At 37.3% G+C, this 14654-nt stretch overlaps 1 protein-coding gene across 4 annotated transcripts in view; it reads left to right on the top strand.

Annotated features, from left to right (window-relative positions):
• Positions 1-14654, top strand: part of WDR72 (WD repeat domain 72) — a 233094-nt gene that overhangs the window by 77381 nt on the left and 141059 nt on the right. For all 4 annotated transcript variants that reach the window (XR_007727439.1, XM_050797920.1, XM_050797919.1 and 1 more), the window contains exon 14: positions 10948-11144. Coding sequence is in view for 3 of the 4 variants with exons in the window: in XM_050797920.1 (XP_050653877.1) it covers positions 10948-11144 (197 nt within the window). In the remaining variant the exon portion in view is untranslated. The remainder of the gene's footprint in view (positions 1-10947; positions 11145-14654) is intronic.

Here is a 14654-nt window from a genome sequence, read left to right as displayed (position 1 = left end):
AGAGAAGGATGAGAAAACAATATTTTATCTCTTACATGTGCTTCTGTATTCATCTGTTCTCACACTGCTAATAAAGACATACCTGAGATTGGGTAATTTACAAAGAAAGGTTTACTCGACTCACACAGTTCCACGTGGCTGGGGAGGCCTCACAATCATGGCGGAAGGCAAATGAGGAGCAAAGTCTTGTCCTCCATGGCAGCCAAAGAGAGTGTGTGCAGGGGATCTCCACTTTATAAAACCACCAGACTATTCACTATTATGAGAACAGCACAGGAAAAACCTGACCCCGTGATTCAGTTACCTCCCACTGGGTCCCTCCCAGTACACATGGAATTATGAGAGCTAAAATGTGAGATCTGAGTGGGGCCATAGCCAAACCATATCAGCTTGCTTTGGAAATAGAGTGCTTTGAAAGGAACTTTTTGATGTGGTATATGATTGTGGAATCACCAGCTATTTAGAGAATATCTGAATGGCTTATGGTACTTAGGGTGTAAGAAAGGAGAAGGAGTTATAAAAAAGTATGAAATGTCTAACTAGCCATCACACTTATGTATTTTTATGCATTTAGTTTTATATTATGTTTAAGAAGCAAGAATTTCACATATAAAGTAGTAAAGAATGACTGAAATATTTGAAGTCTAAATCTGTTGTTCTGAATAAAAGTACTGCCAGAAGCCCTGGTGATGTTAATTTCCTATTGTGCGTAACAAATTAACACAAACTGAGCAGCTTAAAACAACACCTATTTATTGTCTCACAATTCTGTAAATTGAAAGTCCAGGCAAACTCAACCAGCTTCTCTACTTAGGATCTCATGAGGCAAAATAAATATGTCAGCCAACAGGGCTCTCATCTAGAGGCTCTGGGGAACAATTCACTTTCAAACTAATTCAGGTCCTTGCCAGAATTTAGTTCTTTTCACTTGTCGGTCTGAGGTCCTTGCTGGCTGTGGCCAGGTGTTGTGTTCAGCTCCTAAAGGCCATTTCCTGATCTTTATTCATGGCCTCCTCCCACTTCCAAGCTAGCAATGGCACATCAAATACTTCCAGTGCTTTAAATCTCAACTTCCTCTTGTTTGAGTGGCTGGAGAGAACTTTCTGCATTCAAAGCGCTCATCTAATAAGGCCTGGTCTATTTGAATAATCTCCTTATTATAAGGACAACTGAGTAGAAACCTTAATTACATGTGCAAAGTTCCTTTTGCTCTTTAATAATCCCTGGAGGGCTATCCCATCATATTCAAAGGGGAGGGAATCACATAAGGATGACTGTCACTGGGGATTGTTAGTATAAGTCTTCCTATTACACTGGTGGTCAGGTAGGACAGTCCTATCTTTCTGGAAGTCCTCACTGGTGAGTGAGTCTATAGAAAGGAAGTGTGAAGAGATGAGAGAGCCTTTTGAGATCACTAGCTGAGGTAATATGGTATTGAATTTTACAAGTGGCACTGGGGAGCCAGGACTATAGTTAGGGTACCCTGAGCCTTGGTGCTTTCAAAACAAATCCTGACATGCCTGCTGGAGCGTTAGTCACCCATTATTTGCCTAAGGCAAACCACTGCCATGTCCCAAGGGAAAAGTGATTGCAGTTAAAATGTTTTTATACTCCCATCTCTACTATATCCTTCCTCTCCAAAAAAAAATAACCAAAACAACTCTCAAAGGACTTCACCCCTTACCCAGCACTTTATTCAGGAGACCATACCCCAATTTATCCTTTCCCAATACTCTTCCTCTTTCCAGGAAAAATTCCAAATCAACTCAGCAAGAGATTGTTCTGATTAAATAAATTGACACCACAAGCGTATAAATGACAGACTCAAATCTCTTCAAGGATATTATATCCAATAAGTAACTTGACCTGCAATTGAGAGCATGAGGGACAAAATCTACTTTTGAAATATTTTAAAATGTAAAAATAACATGCCTAGTATAATAAATTTAAACAATGCAATGGGATGAATGAAGTTTTGAAATACTCAGAAGCAGTATAATTTTATAGTTTTGTATATAGTAGATAATTGTAGAATTAATTAAATATATTATTCACGTTATACTTAAGAAACACTTGACTGTGAATATCTACCTCTTAATTTGGTATTTAGTCTTAGAGTGAGGTTAAAAATTAAAATTGAGTCTTTTTTTTTTTTTCCGAGACGCAGTGTCGCTCTGTCGCTAGGCTGGAGTGCAGTGGTGCAATTTCAGCTCACTGCAACATCCGCCTCCCAGGTTCCAGCAATTCCCCTGCCTCAGCCTCCTGAGTAGCTGGGACTGGGTAATTTACAAATTACCCAGGCTTGCGCCACCATGCCCAGTTAATTTTTTGTATGTTAGTAGGGAAGGGGTTTCACCATGTTGGCCAGGATGGTCTCGATCTCATGACCTCATTATGTGCCTGCCTCGTCCTCCTAAAGTCATAGTAGATGTTATGCTGCTAGCAAGTGTTTAAAAAGAGGGAATTTTTTTTTTTTTTTTTTTTTTTTTGAGACGGAGTCTCGCTCTGTCACCGGAATTTTTAATAAGTAGATACCTTATCAAGAAAACCCTAGTTTAAAATGTGTCGAAAATTAATGCATTCTTTGCTATCTTTATACATCTCAGCAACTCTAAACCTCCATGTGTTTCAGTTCTTTCTGTTTCTTTCAGTTGTCCCCCACCACACCTCTTTATTCCATTTTTCTGGAGGTCAGTGGTCAGGATTAGACGTGAGGGCTGAGTGTGGCCCAGCTGATGAATCCCAGCGTTGCTGTGAATGTGCTGGAGGCTGTGGCAGAGTTGGGGTTAGGGTTGTGGTGGTTAGGGACTTTTTAAAAATGTATCCTATATACCCTGAAGGTATAGAAGGTTGATGTGAAGCCAATCTAAGTTTGTTATCATATTAGGGCCTCTATATAGTACAAAATGAGCCAAGTCTTTGACATTCTATTTTATAGCTGAATTTATTGTATCAACTCCATTTAGGAATGAAGGTAGGTGCCTTTATCCCTAATGTAATGTTTTAAGACTCATTCCCTTTCCCCACCCTTCCATTATTTTCTAGTTAGCTAAATTTCATACTTCCAGGGCACCTGTGTGTGGTGAGAACCGCTGTCAGTTATACATTTCCTGGACTCAGATGCAGTAACTGTGAAATGGTTTTGTTAGGAAGGAGGCACTAGGTTGATCTCCATGCATGTTTCTGAGCAAGGCGATGAACTTCATGAGTAACTAAAGACAAATGATACATTGTACGACAGATTCGATGGTCAAATATTTTGATTTGTGGAATTTGATTATAACTGTCAGTTAGCGGTTTTGTTGAAACCTGACTTTTATGAATTTGATTATCAAATTTGGTAGTGAGGTCATTTTTTAAAACTTACTCTGTTTCAGAGAGAGTCACTTTGAAATATTGTGCTCTTAATCACTTGCCCAGTATCATAATGGATTCAGTTAGAAAATGCCTACCTGATATGGAAAAGACCTAATTCTATAATGTATCCACTCACGTGTTCTTGCTATTAAGCTTTGTTCATTTAAATACAATTATTTGCTAAATAATTTGTATCCTGTTATGTGATTAGTGATGAATACATATGCTTTTTTTTTCTTTTCTTGAAATGGAGTTTCACTCTTGTTGCCCAAGCTGGAGTACAATGGCACATTCTCATGTCACTGAAACCTCTGCCTCTGAGGTTCAAGGGATTCTCCTGTCTCAGCCTCCTGACTAGCTGGGATTACAGGTGTGCACCACCACGCCTGGCTAATTTTTTGTATTTTTAGTAAAGACGGGGTTTCACTGTGTTAGCCAGGCTGGTCTTGAACTGCTTACCTCAGGTGATCTGCCCACCTTGTCCTCCCAAAGTGCTGAGATTACAGGCATGAGCCACTGCGCCCAGCCCTATATATATATGGTTTTTCCACAATCCAATAATAAACAGAATATTTAATTTAAAATGTGTTCCTTCTCTATGAAACAAATTTGTTTGAGATTCGTTGGTTTACAATATATGTGCTTTGGATGGTCTGGGAGAATTTTATATTTCTATAGAAATGCTGTTTCTACAATGTTCTTCTTTGGAAAGACACCATGAGTTATAATAAGCTAATTAGTCTCAAATGTATTTATGTATAATTTTAACATAAAGAAAATATTTCTGTACAACATGACAAAGTGTTAATCCATCTAGGTGATGTTGTTTAGTCTTAATTTCCTCTTGATCATTTGCAGATGGATTCATCAAATGACTATGATTTCTTTTTAAATTATTTCTCTCCCTTTGAGGATAATAGCTATTCTTTTTTTTTTTTTTTTTTTTTTTTTTTTTTTTTTCCAGAGACTTAGTGTACCTAGTTAATTTGTAGGAGGAAGTATGTAATTTAAAGGTATTCATAAGTTGATAGTAGGCTAGGATACTTGGATACTTTTGTTGATTTTGGAAAGTAAATGTCAATGGAAGTTGAAAAAGTTTCTTTTCTTTTCTTTTCTTTTCTTTTTTTTTTTTTTTTTTTTTGAGACAGTCTCATTCTGTCACCCAGGCTGGAGTGCAGTGGCATGATCATGTCTCACTGCAGCCTTGACATCCCAGGTTCAAGCAACTTTCCCACCTCAGCCCCCTGAGTAGCAGGGACTACAGGTGTATGCCACCACACCCAGCTATTTTTTGTAGAAATGGGGTTTCGCCATGTTGCCCAAGCTGGTCTTGAGCTCCTGAGCCCAAGGGATTAGTCCGCCTCAGTGTCCCAAAGTGCTGGGATTACAGGAGTGAGCCACCACTCCCAGCCAAAATAAAATATTTAAGTAGAAGACAGCAAATAATAAAAATATGCACAAATTTCAAGGAACATAAAATCAAGGAAACAACTTCTGGCTGTTTGGAAGGGAATTGAAGTGTAGAATGTGATGGCTCCTTCTTCTCCTTCAGCATCTTCTGCTCTGTAGTCCATGAAGCAAGAAATGGCTAGTTCATAGGTCAAGACAGCACGTCACATTCAGAAACTGACTCGCTGTCTCCAATTACAAGTTCTTGTGCCATCAGGAGTGACCTGGCAACATAGCTGAAAGCTGGGACAGGCCTCAGGCTTGTGAATGGCACTGTTTGCAGTGTTGGCCTCTCCTGGGCTCTAGGGTCTAAGTTTATAGTGCATATTTCTGGCATTAAATCTTGTCACACTGAGACCCTAGTATGCTCTGATGCTTTACAGCCACCTCTTTTCACTGCCTCAGGGAAAGGATACAATTATTTAACTTCTTCAATGAATATTTAAAAAGAACTGCTTTGTACCAAGCTCATGGAACACATACTTGCCAAAAAGCATTTAGTATCTGGTGGGGAAGCAAGCAAATAAAGGACACCAATTACAAAAGTGGTAAATGCTGTAAAGTGAAGAAGCTGAGATAGAAAACAGTACAAGATACAGGAATCTATTTTAGAAAGGCTTCTCTGAGGAAGTGAGATTTTAAGCTAATACCTGAAAGATGTGCTAGAGCTAGCAGGAAAAAAATTGTTTGTTTTCAACAAAAGAAAAAGAAAAAGAACAATCTAATTTGTGAATAAGGGGAGGCTGACATGGGAGAAAGCAGAGCAGGGGTGAGAATGTGACTTCTTGGTCAAGGAGTTTAGATTTCATCCCAAGTGCAGCGCCAGTTTTAAAAAAAAATCATTAGCAGGTTGTTGATGTCATATAATCTATTAAGAAGTATTATCCAGCCTTTAATTTATGCCAGACCCCATTCTGGTGTACGGAAGAGGATTAAAAAATAAGTCAAATATATAATCCTACTCTGAGTTTGATTATAACGTAGCCTGCAAGGAAAGGCTGATTGAGGAGGTTCAAGTTTCAGGTAGGAAGCCCTGGGGGCCCAAGCTGGCCATATGCCCAGTGACCTCAGGCCTAGGTGTCAGGCAGACTCAAGTGCTTGGGGGCCAAAGACGTTTGTTAATCAGCTCACCAGCAGCTGAGTGAGGACCTCTGTCATGTGACAGAGAGGGCTGTCATATAGCACAGCATTCACTGTGTGCTGAAACCTCTAAGCCCTTCTTATATCTACTCAATTTAATCCTCAAGTAACTCCATGAGGTAGGGATTATCATTATCCCCATTGTACAGATGAAGATATTGAGGCACAGAGATGTAAAGTAACTTGCTGAAGGCCACACAGCCATCAAAGGTAAAACAAGGATTTAACTACAGGACAGTCTGATGCCAGAGTCTGCTCCTAAACACCATGCTGTGATGATGTGTCCTTGTTGTCTGCCTGGACAGATAGGAAGAACATGGGCAGGGTTGTGCATGGGGTCATAGAGAAGGCTCTGGTTTTAAACGTAGTTGATTAAGTACGCTGTGGGGTATGTTGAATTGACAGGGAAAGCAGTGTGTACAAGTGAAAATCCTGTCAATACGGGTCTGGGGATCTGCAGAGATTATCTTGGCTGTTTCTTATATTTCTGTGCACTGACTTTTCGGAAACTATGCAACTTTGGAAACTGATCTTTCCTTCATTTCTTATCAAGATGTTAATTGCTTTAAGCTATCTTTTCTTATGATTAGCTCTGCTCTCTAATGCACTATTACACAGTTTAAGATTAAAACAAATTATATAAAAATCATATTAAATAATAGAAAAATACAAAATATTTATTGGAAAGCATTTTATACAATAAAGATTTTACTTACAATAGATTTTATGGAATATTTTTGCACACCTACTTTGAAGGAGGAGATGTAATGTAACTTTCAGTAGTACTTAACTCGCCTATGTCTCTACACCTTTCCTTGTCATGTTCAGATTGATTCAAATGAATAATAAATATGAATTAACTCCTATTCTTGATGTACTATAATGAAATAAAATTCTAATTATCAATGAGTTTACTTTGGAAAGAAAAGTTCTCCTGAAACTGGAAGTTGAATTAAGCAATTTTGTGAATCTTCGGTTTCTCACATTTCTTTAATATCTGGAAATAGTAGCTATTCTGTATCTTGCCCAAGGCAGTATATTAGAGTTGGAAAAGCATCGCTTGTTAGAAATCTTCCTTGTGGTCATGCCTCCTTTTTTTTTTTTTTTTTTTGCTATATATGTTCTCTAATAGTTTAAGTATATCTCTGAAGTGGTATAAAGTTCATAACTTTGGAGACATATTTAAGGAAACATTCTGCATCATAAGTGATGTATCGTAGTGTATTAATCAGGGTCTAATCAGGAAAGAAAAATGATGCAGTAACTTAAACAGAAAATTTAGTATAAAGAATTATTAACTAGCATAAAGAATTTGAATATGAGAGATTGACTAGTAAGAAGAGAACTCTAAAGAATATAGGAATAGCAGATGTGAAGGATGACTCCTAGCCTTAGAACTTGTGCTAGCTTGATCAAGAAACCAAGAAAGACCCCCCTTTCCACCCTCCAGGGCTAAGTTCCTGACCTTGCTAGAGAGGGTATGGTTATATGTATTGAATGGCAAAGACGCTGCTATGGTGTAGTTCTGGTGGAACTTTCTAGAAATATTCCCTCGAGGGTGCCAGAGAAAGCTGTCCACAGGGAGATGTCTTGCTGGAGGCACTGTTACAAAACTGCCCAAAGAGTATGCCAAAGACAGTGTTTGGATGCAAAGTGCTGCTGGGCCAGCTGTCATGTAGTACCGACACCTTTACTGGAGAAGCCACTAACACTACTCCAAGAAAAGTACACCAGAACCAAGAAGAAAAAGCCCTTTCTTCCTCCCCTTCCCCTCCCCCTGCCTCTTCTTCTTTCCCTTCTTCTTTCTTGCTCATCCTCCTTTCCTCCTCCTCCTCCTCTTCCTCCTCTTCCTCCTTCTTCTCCTCCTCCTGCTTCTTCCTCTTTTTATTTTTTTTGAGACACGGTCTGACCTTGTCGCCGAGGCTATAATACAGTGGTATGATCACAGCTCACTGCAGCCTCGACTTTCTGGCTCAAGTGATCCTCTCACCTCAGCCCCCCAAGTAGCTGTGACTACAGGCACATGCCACCATGCCCGGCTAATTTTTGTAAAGACAGGGTTTCTCCATGTTGCCCAGGCTCATCTTGAACTCCTGTGATCCACCTGCCTCACCCTCCCAAAGTGCTAAGATTATAGTTAGGATGGGATGAGCCATCACACCTGGCCTTAACCCTTTCTTCTACTTGGTCTTTCCAGCACCCTCTGTCCCCAAAGGTTAATATTTCACCAGCTGATAAACAAGAAAATACGTATCAAGCCCATATTCATTTTCACAAAGCAGGCAGTGAAGGCTGAATTTGAATCTGAGGCAATAAATTGATAACTAGCACATGTGGGAATGCCCACCCACTGTCAGAATTTTGACCAAGGTCTTTCAAAAGCTGCCATCGTGAACCTATTGCAAAATTAAATTACTGCTTTGAACATGTAGTTTACTTGTCTGTCTATATCTTTTACAGAAATTGATTGACTCTAACCACTCCTTATGTCATGTGTATGCCTTAATCAGTTCTTTGAAACAAAATATTCATTATTTTTCTACTATTTTATAACTAATCTTGACAGAAACTCTTGTACACAAAACCAAATGTCTAACATTTTTAGGAGGGGAGATTTTTAGTTTTGGGTGGAAATAGCTTAGGTGTTACTTTAAATATTGCAGCTTATCAGTTTTCAGATGTTTCTTGCATCTGTACTACCATTAGGTTTTAAGGAAGCTCTCAGGGACCTGGACTGAGTCATTCTTATATACTATACATTGCCATCATCTGGCATGATGGATGGTACATGGTAGCATAGTAAATACTCAGACAGATTAATTATCTGCACGAATGAAAATGGATTACAACTACCTAAATTTGTAGATAAACTATTCTCATCATTAAAAAAATACAAGAAATAGTTGTGTTTGGGTCAGACATCAGGTATACAATAAAACATGGATATATAGAATGTATACATTTTGCATAAGGCACATAACAAATGTATTAAAGTGCAGTAAGTTCTTTCCCAATCATTCCTAAAATATGTAAAAAATATCATAGCTTGAGGAGCCACAGAGAACTTGTGAGAAGAAAATATTCAGGATGATACCATTTTCAAAGACAGACTTCTCAGAAAGACAGTAAATTTTACCAGGTAACACGGTTCCAAGTTCTGGAATGCGGTAGTTTTCAGGAAGCAGTAATAACTCTTATCTTTGGTTTCTGAAGCTTTTCTTATCGTCAGTCTTGAGAGGAAGGGTTTTCTTGATGTTGCTGTCAGCTTCATTTGTTGATCTATAAATAATTTTTTCTCCCTGAAGTGTATCCTTCAGAAAATAGATCAATATTTTTTCCTAATTTATAAAAATTAAAGTCCCAGAATATCTAGCTGTTGCATACCGTTGTGACAGACTTTGTGTTTATTCTTTTTTAAGACAGAGTCTCGTTCTGTCACCTAGGCTGGAGTGCAGTGGCATGATCCTGGCTCACTGTAGCCTCAACCTTCTGGGCTCAAGAGATCCTCCTGCCTTAGCCCTGTCTAGTAGCTGGGACTGTAGGTGCTCGCCACCCTGCCTGGCTAATTTTTTTATTTTTTGTAGAGATGGGGTTTTTGCCGTCTTGCCCAGGCTGGATTCAAACTCCTGGACTCAGGCAATCTGCCCACCTCGGGCTCCAAAAGTGTTGGGATTACAGGCATGAGCCACCACACCCGGCCAGATATGTCAATCTTGATGGAAAAGGAAAGCTTAGAAGAATAACATGTTTATAAGTTTGTATGATAAGGATGTTTATTTATGAATGTAGAAATGTTACAATAAAATTATATTGTTAAGGGACTCGAGATTGAAGTTCTGCCTGTTATTTGAGCAAAGTAACTGTTACTGGTTCAGCATCCATGGTGCCAACTAATGGTAGTCTAGTTGTAATAAAAGAAGGCTATAGAAGAGTGGGAGAGAAATGAGAAAGGATAGAATCATCATAATCTTCAAATATATCTACCAATCTTTTTATCTGAAGACATAGTGGCCTACAATTATTATTTCTATTTTCTTATTGTAATTAATTTGATATTTTCTTAACAATATAAATAGTACATCTACTTCTTTCTCACTGGTAGGAAAGAATATGAAATAAAGTCTATATTTAGGTATTGTTTATTAAATTAGTATTCATTGGTGTCTTTATTCAGTAGGAAATAACCTATATATTTAATATAGTATGAATAATGCAAATGAACTCATAAGAGACAGAGAACATGATTAATTCATATTTATTGATATTTCACTGAGTGTATGGCATTGTATTTTATAAAAACATTGAACTATTTGTGAATTGGTTTCTGATACTTTTGGTCTATTTTATACTTTTTTTTTAACTTTAAATTGAACTTGACAGCACTCCTAAATTCTGAAACTGGAAGAATGACAGAGGCAAAGGATTTTTTTTCCCCTTCTAATAACGTAAGAAATAAAAGCCAAAGGATATAATCACAACAATCCCAACAATAAAACAACAAAGCCCTGCGGGGACGCTTGGGTGAGGGAGGCAGTACACAAAGCATCCGTGTTCTTACTTGCTCCATTCATTTAAATTATATGTTACCAATAGAAACATTTCAAGCCTAGGAACCCAAGCAAAGCACTGTGGGTTCTCTGTTGCTTGTGAGTTGGAACACTAGGGGACAGCACTAAAATATTCCATAGTTATGTGTTATTGATCACTTGCATACTGTATAATAAGTTAGAGATTTTACTATTAAAGACTATTGAATCTCCTGTTGATTTCAGTGGATGAAGAAGCACAAAGAGGAAGATGAGCTTTTCAAATCCATAAGTTCAGCCTTTATGAGCAAGTTTTTTGAATAATTTAGAAAAAGCTCCCAGGCTATTTTTCGGTTGCAAGATACTAAGGCACGATAACTTAAAGGACTGTGATTCTTCTGTTAAAGAGTGTTTTGTTCTGTCTTATTCTGTTGGGGTAAATATTTTGCTGACATTTTTACTTCTTGTTTTCCAGGCACTTTGGAAAGACATGAGACAGGAGAAAGAGCACGAATTATTCTTAATTGTTGTGATGATTCACAGCTTGTGAAGTCTGTACTTCCCATTGCCTCAGAGACACTTAAGCACAAAAGTATAGAACAGAGATCCTCCAGCCCCTACCAGCTTGGACCATTACCTTGCCCTAGTCTGCAAGTGGAGTCTTCATGTAAGGTAAGTTCAAATCAAGCTGATATTCACAAAGAGCATTATCAACTGAATAAGAAGTTAGATGCATTCATAAATACATGGCACTTAAGTATCAGCACAAAAACAAGAACTAAGAGACTGCTACATCTACCAAGTAATCTTGGGTGAATCAGTGTAACTTTTTGAGTGACTATTATACTTATTATGGCATGATTTTTGACAAAATAGATTCTGGCTTGTCAAAATTGAGTCCATTTTATATTAACCCTTGAATCCTAGGTCGTTTTCCATAAGGAAGGGAAAACATTTATATTCTGTAGTTTGGATCTATTTTTATTTTTCGGTTAAGAGTATCTGACCTCTTAAAAATGCTGATTGAAAATAAACAAAAAAAGATCAGAAAAACTAGATCACAGTATGGATAATTATTTTGATATACCCAGTATCAGTAGGATCACTAACTCTCTAGGATTCTAAGCCTCAGTGAATACACAGTGATGGAGTTGGCATTTATTCTCATAAACCAAGCCAACCAGCTTAGCAGAAATTTGGCTAGCTTTATTGTTTTTTATGTGTAAATATGATATAGTAATTTAATCTGATTTCTGTAAGGGATTATTTTCCATCTTTTTATATTTTTACCTCCAAATTATCCCCTCAACATACTGTTGTAACTATGCCATTTATATGTACATATCAAATGTATTTTTTCATGTAAACATATTTTTATGGTATTAATATGTAATTTTTGTTTTTAATTGCTGCGTTATGCTCTATGTGGTGTTTCTATCATTGCTGGTATAGATCCTTTCTCTATGGCTTGATACATGGCTTGGTTTTTATGTTTCACTTTTTAAATAACACATCTATGAACCTAAAGCTTTTTTCATGCAGATTATTTGAAGGATATATTTTTTGAAGTGGGATTGCTAAATCAAGGTTTTGCTGATTCTTAATTACATATTGTTCATCTTTTCTGTTATTTTAATGGTATTATGAAGACTAGTAATATACTATTAATAAGGACGTAGAATAAGACCTTATTTTATCTCATGTGTATATATATAGTTAGGCAAAAGAATATGTCATCATCAAGAAAGGCCAATGGGCCATTAAAGCCATGCCTCAAAGCAGCAGAGTTGGGGGCAGGGGTGCTAGCATGTAATCTTTAGCTTTTTAGGTTTAGAGACCTGGTTTAGATTTTTACAGGTGAGTCTAGGATTTGTCAACCTTGTGAGAACTGAGTCACACTAACTAAATACCTACAAAAATGAATATATAAACTAGAATGACAATTCTTTTATTGGCATTCTGGTTGTTGCTTGGTACATTCTCACTGCGGCAAAGCTGAGGCCAGGGGAAATTGTAACACAGGGTTTCTTCATGGGCATGGAGTCAGAGCCCAGAGAATATTCATTCATTGAGCTCTGACAGTTGAATGTAACTAATGCTCTCAGCCCAGCAGAGTACCATCTCCCTTGGCCAAGGCTGATAATGCATGGAAAAATTTCTGAATTTTGGATTTTTCTTTTTAAGACTCCATTTAGAACACCTGCTTTTGTTTGTACTTTCCTCCTTCAGATATTGAAGCTGGTGATTAGGTGACGGCTTTTTTTCTTTTCTCATTCAATCCATTGTCTTTAGGTTTTTGAAACCTATTTTTCCTATTCTTAACTTGAAAAGGTCATTTTCTAAGGACAGTTATAGAGATGCTTTGAAACTTCAACATTCACAGCTGAACATAAGGTGGGAAATTGAATCACACTGACAGTCTTAGGTATCATAAGGCTGTAGTGAATAAAGCCCAGTGAGTGAGCTGAGCCAGCTGCCAAGCATTCCCATCTTGGTGTGTCTTTGTTGCTCACCATTCATAACAGAGTTAGCATCTTATAGTGGAAATTATATGCTAGAGTAGTAGGTGAGAACTGGGGGATGTCTCTTGACCTATGCCTTTAAGATGTCTAGGGTCTGCAGGAGCAAATCTCATTCATCAAGTGTCATTTTTACTAGTTTAACTCCCAGAAGGTAAACTGACTGCTATGTATTTCACTCTCTTGAAGAGCTTCATAGTTACTCTTTAGGTACTGGTAATAATATATATAGATTTCATTTTCTTTATATAATTTTGTTTCTTCGTTGACTTCAAGAAGCAATAAAATGCCAGAATCTTGTTTTCCTACTTACAGGCTGATTTCAACTTTATTTTCTTGCTTTTGCCCCTTACCTTAGATGACTACAATTTCAAACTTTCATTCTTTACATTCGGAGATAAACTCAATTGGACAGGACTATCACCTTTTTTGTCCTATATATTATACTTCTCTTATTATTAAATTTAGTGCTAATTAGAACAATATTTTTTATGCTTCTCCGAAGTTGTATCTTTTTAAATTATGTACTGGATATCTTCATGATCTGCTATACACTTTTTCTCTTAGCATTTCATCCTGATAGAGTTAGGCTGTTGAGATTGTCTTATTTATTTATTTATTTATTTTTAGAGGCAGGGTCTTATTTTTAGAGATCGTGCCACTGCACTCCAGCACAATCACAGTGCAGTGGCATGATCACAGCCCACTACAGCTTTGAACTCCTGGGCTCAAGCAATTCTCTCGGCTAAGCCTTCCATGTAGTTGGGACTACAGGTGCACAACACCATACCTGTCTAAATTTAAAATTTTTTTCGTTTAAAGGCAAGATCTCATTTTGTTGCCCAGGCTGGTCTCAAACTCCTTACCTCAGGCGATCCTCCTGCTTCAGCCTCCTGAGTCTCTGGGATGAGAGATGTGAGCCACCGTACCTGCCAAGGTTACTGTATCTTAGTCTTCTTTAATTTACAAATTTGATAAGCATGACATTTTATGGGTGCTGATACATTCCCCATTCTCCTTGTTACTAATATGGTAAAATGCTTCATGAGTTTTCATAAGAAAAAAATTAATTTTAAGAAACCAAATTTGAATCATGCTCATTGTATATGTGGGGAAAATGAGGGACAGTATGCCTGTGAAATTTAAAACTGTTAAAGGTTACTTTGTATTTCAGGATTGTTTTTGTTTGTGGATTTTAGTAAGACACAGGTGAAATATTCTCCAACAATAGAATGAACTGTTTAAACAGAAGACTAGCAGCGGAGACTTTTGTGTTTGGCAACATTTGGACTTTATTAGAATGCTGTATTTATTTTTTCTTGTTGCATTTGAAGCAAGTACATATAGATCTGGAGAAAAGTTTAAAAGAGAAAAACAAATACAACAAAACATTTTGAAAATAATTCCAATTTGAAATGCTAGAGGAGTTGAATTTGTGCTGCTAGACAAAGAATATCTCTGGCATAGGAAAGGAAGGCCAGAGTCATAAAGGATTTAAAGGAATACAATATCATATTAGTGATGGGGGACTGCTTTTCTTAGATTTATCTAAGGATAAGACAAGATAGAACCTGTTTAAATTGCAATGGAAGGAATTTAGTATCAAAGTAGAGAATAAACAACCATCCTAAAATCATCTGTAATTGCAGAAATCTTTGTAGCT

This window comes from Macaca thibetana, chromosome 7 (genome assembly GCF_024542745.1).
Source record: "Macaca thibetana thibetana isolate TM-01 chromosome 7, ASM2454274v1, whole genome shotgun sequence".
NCBI classification, from domain to species: Eukaryota; Metazoa; Chordata; class Mammalia; order Primates; family Cercopithecidae; genus Macaca; species Macaca thibetana.
This window is presented reverse-complemented; position numbering and strand designations above follow the sequence as displayed.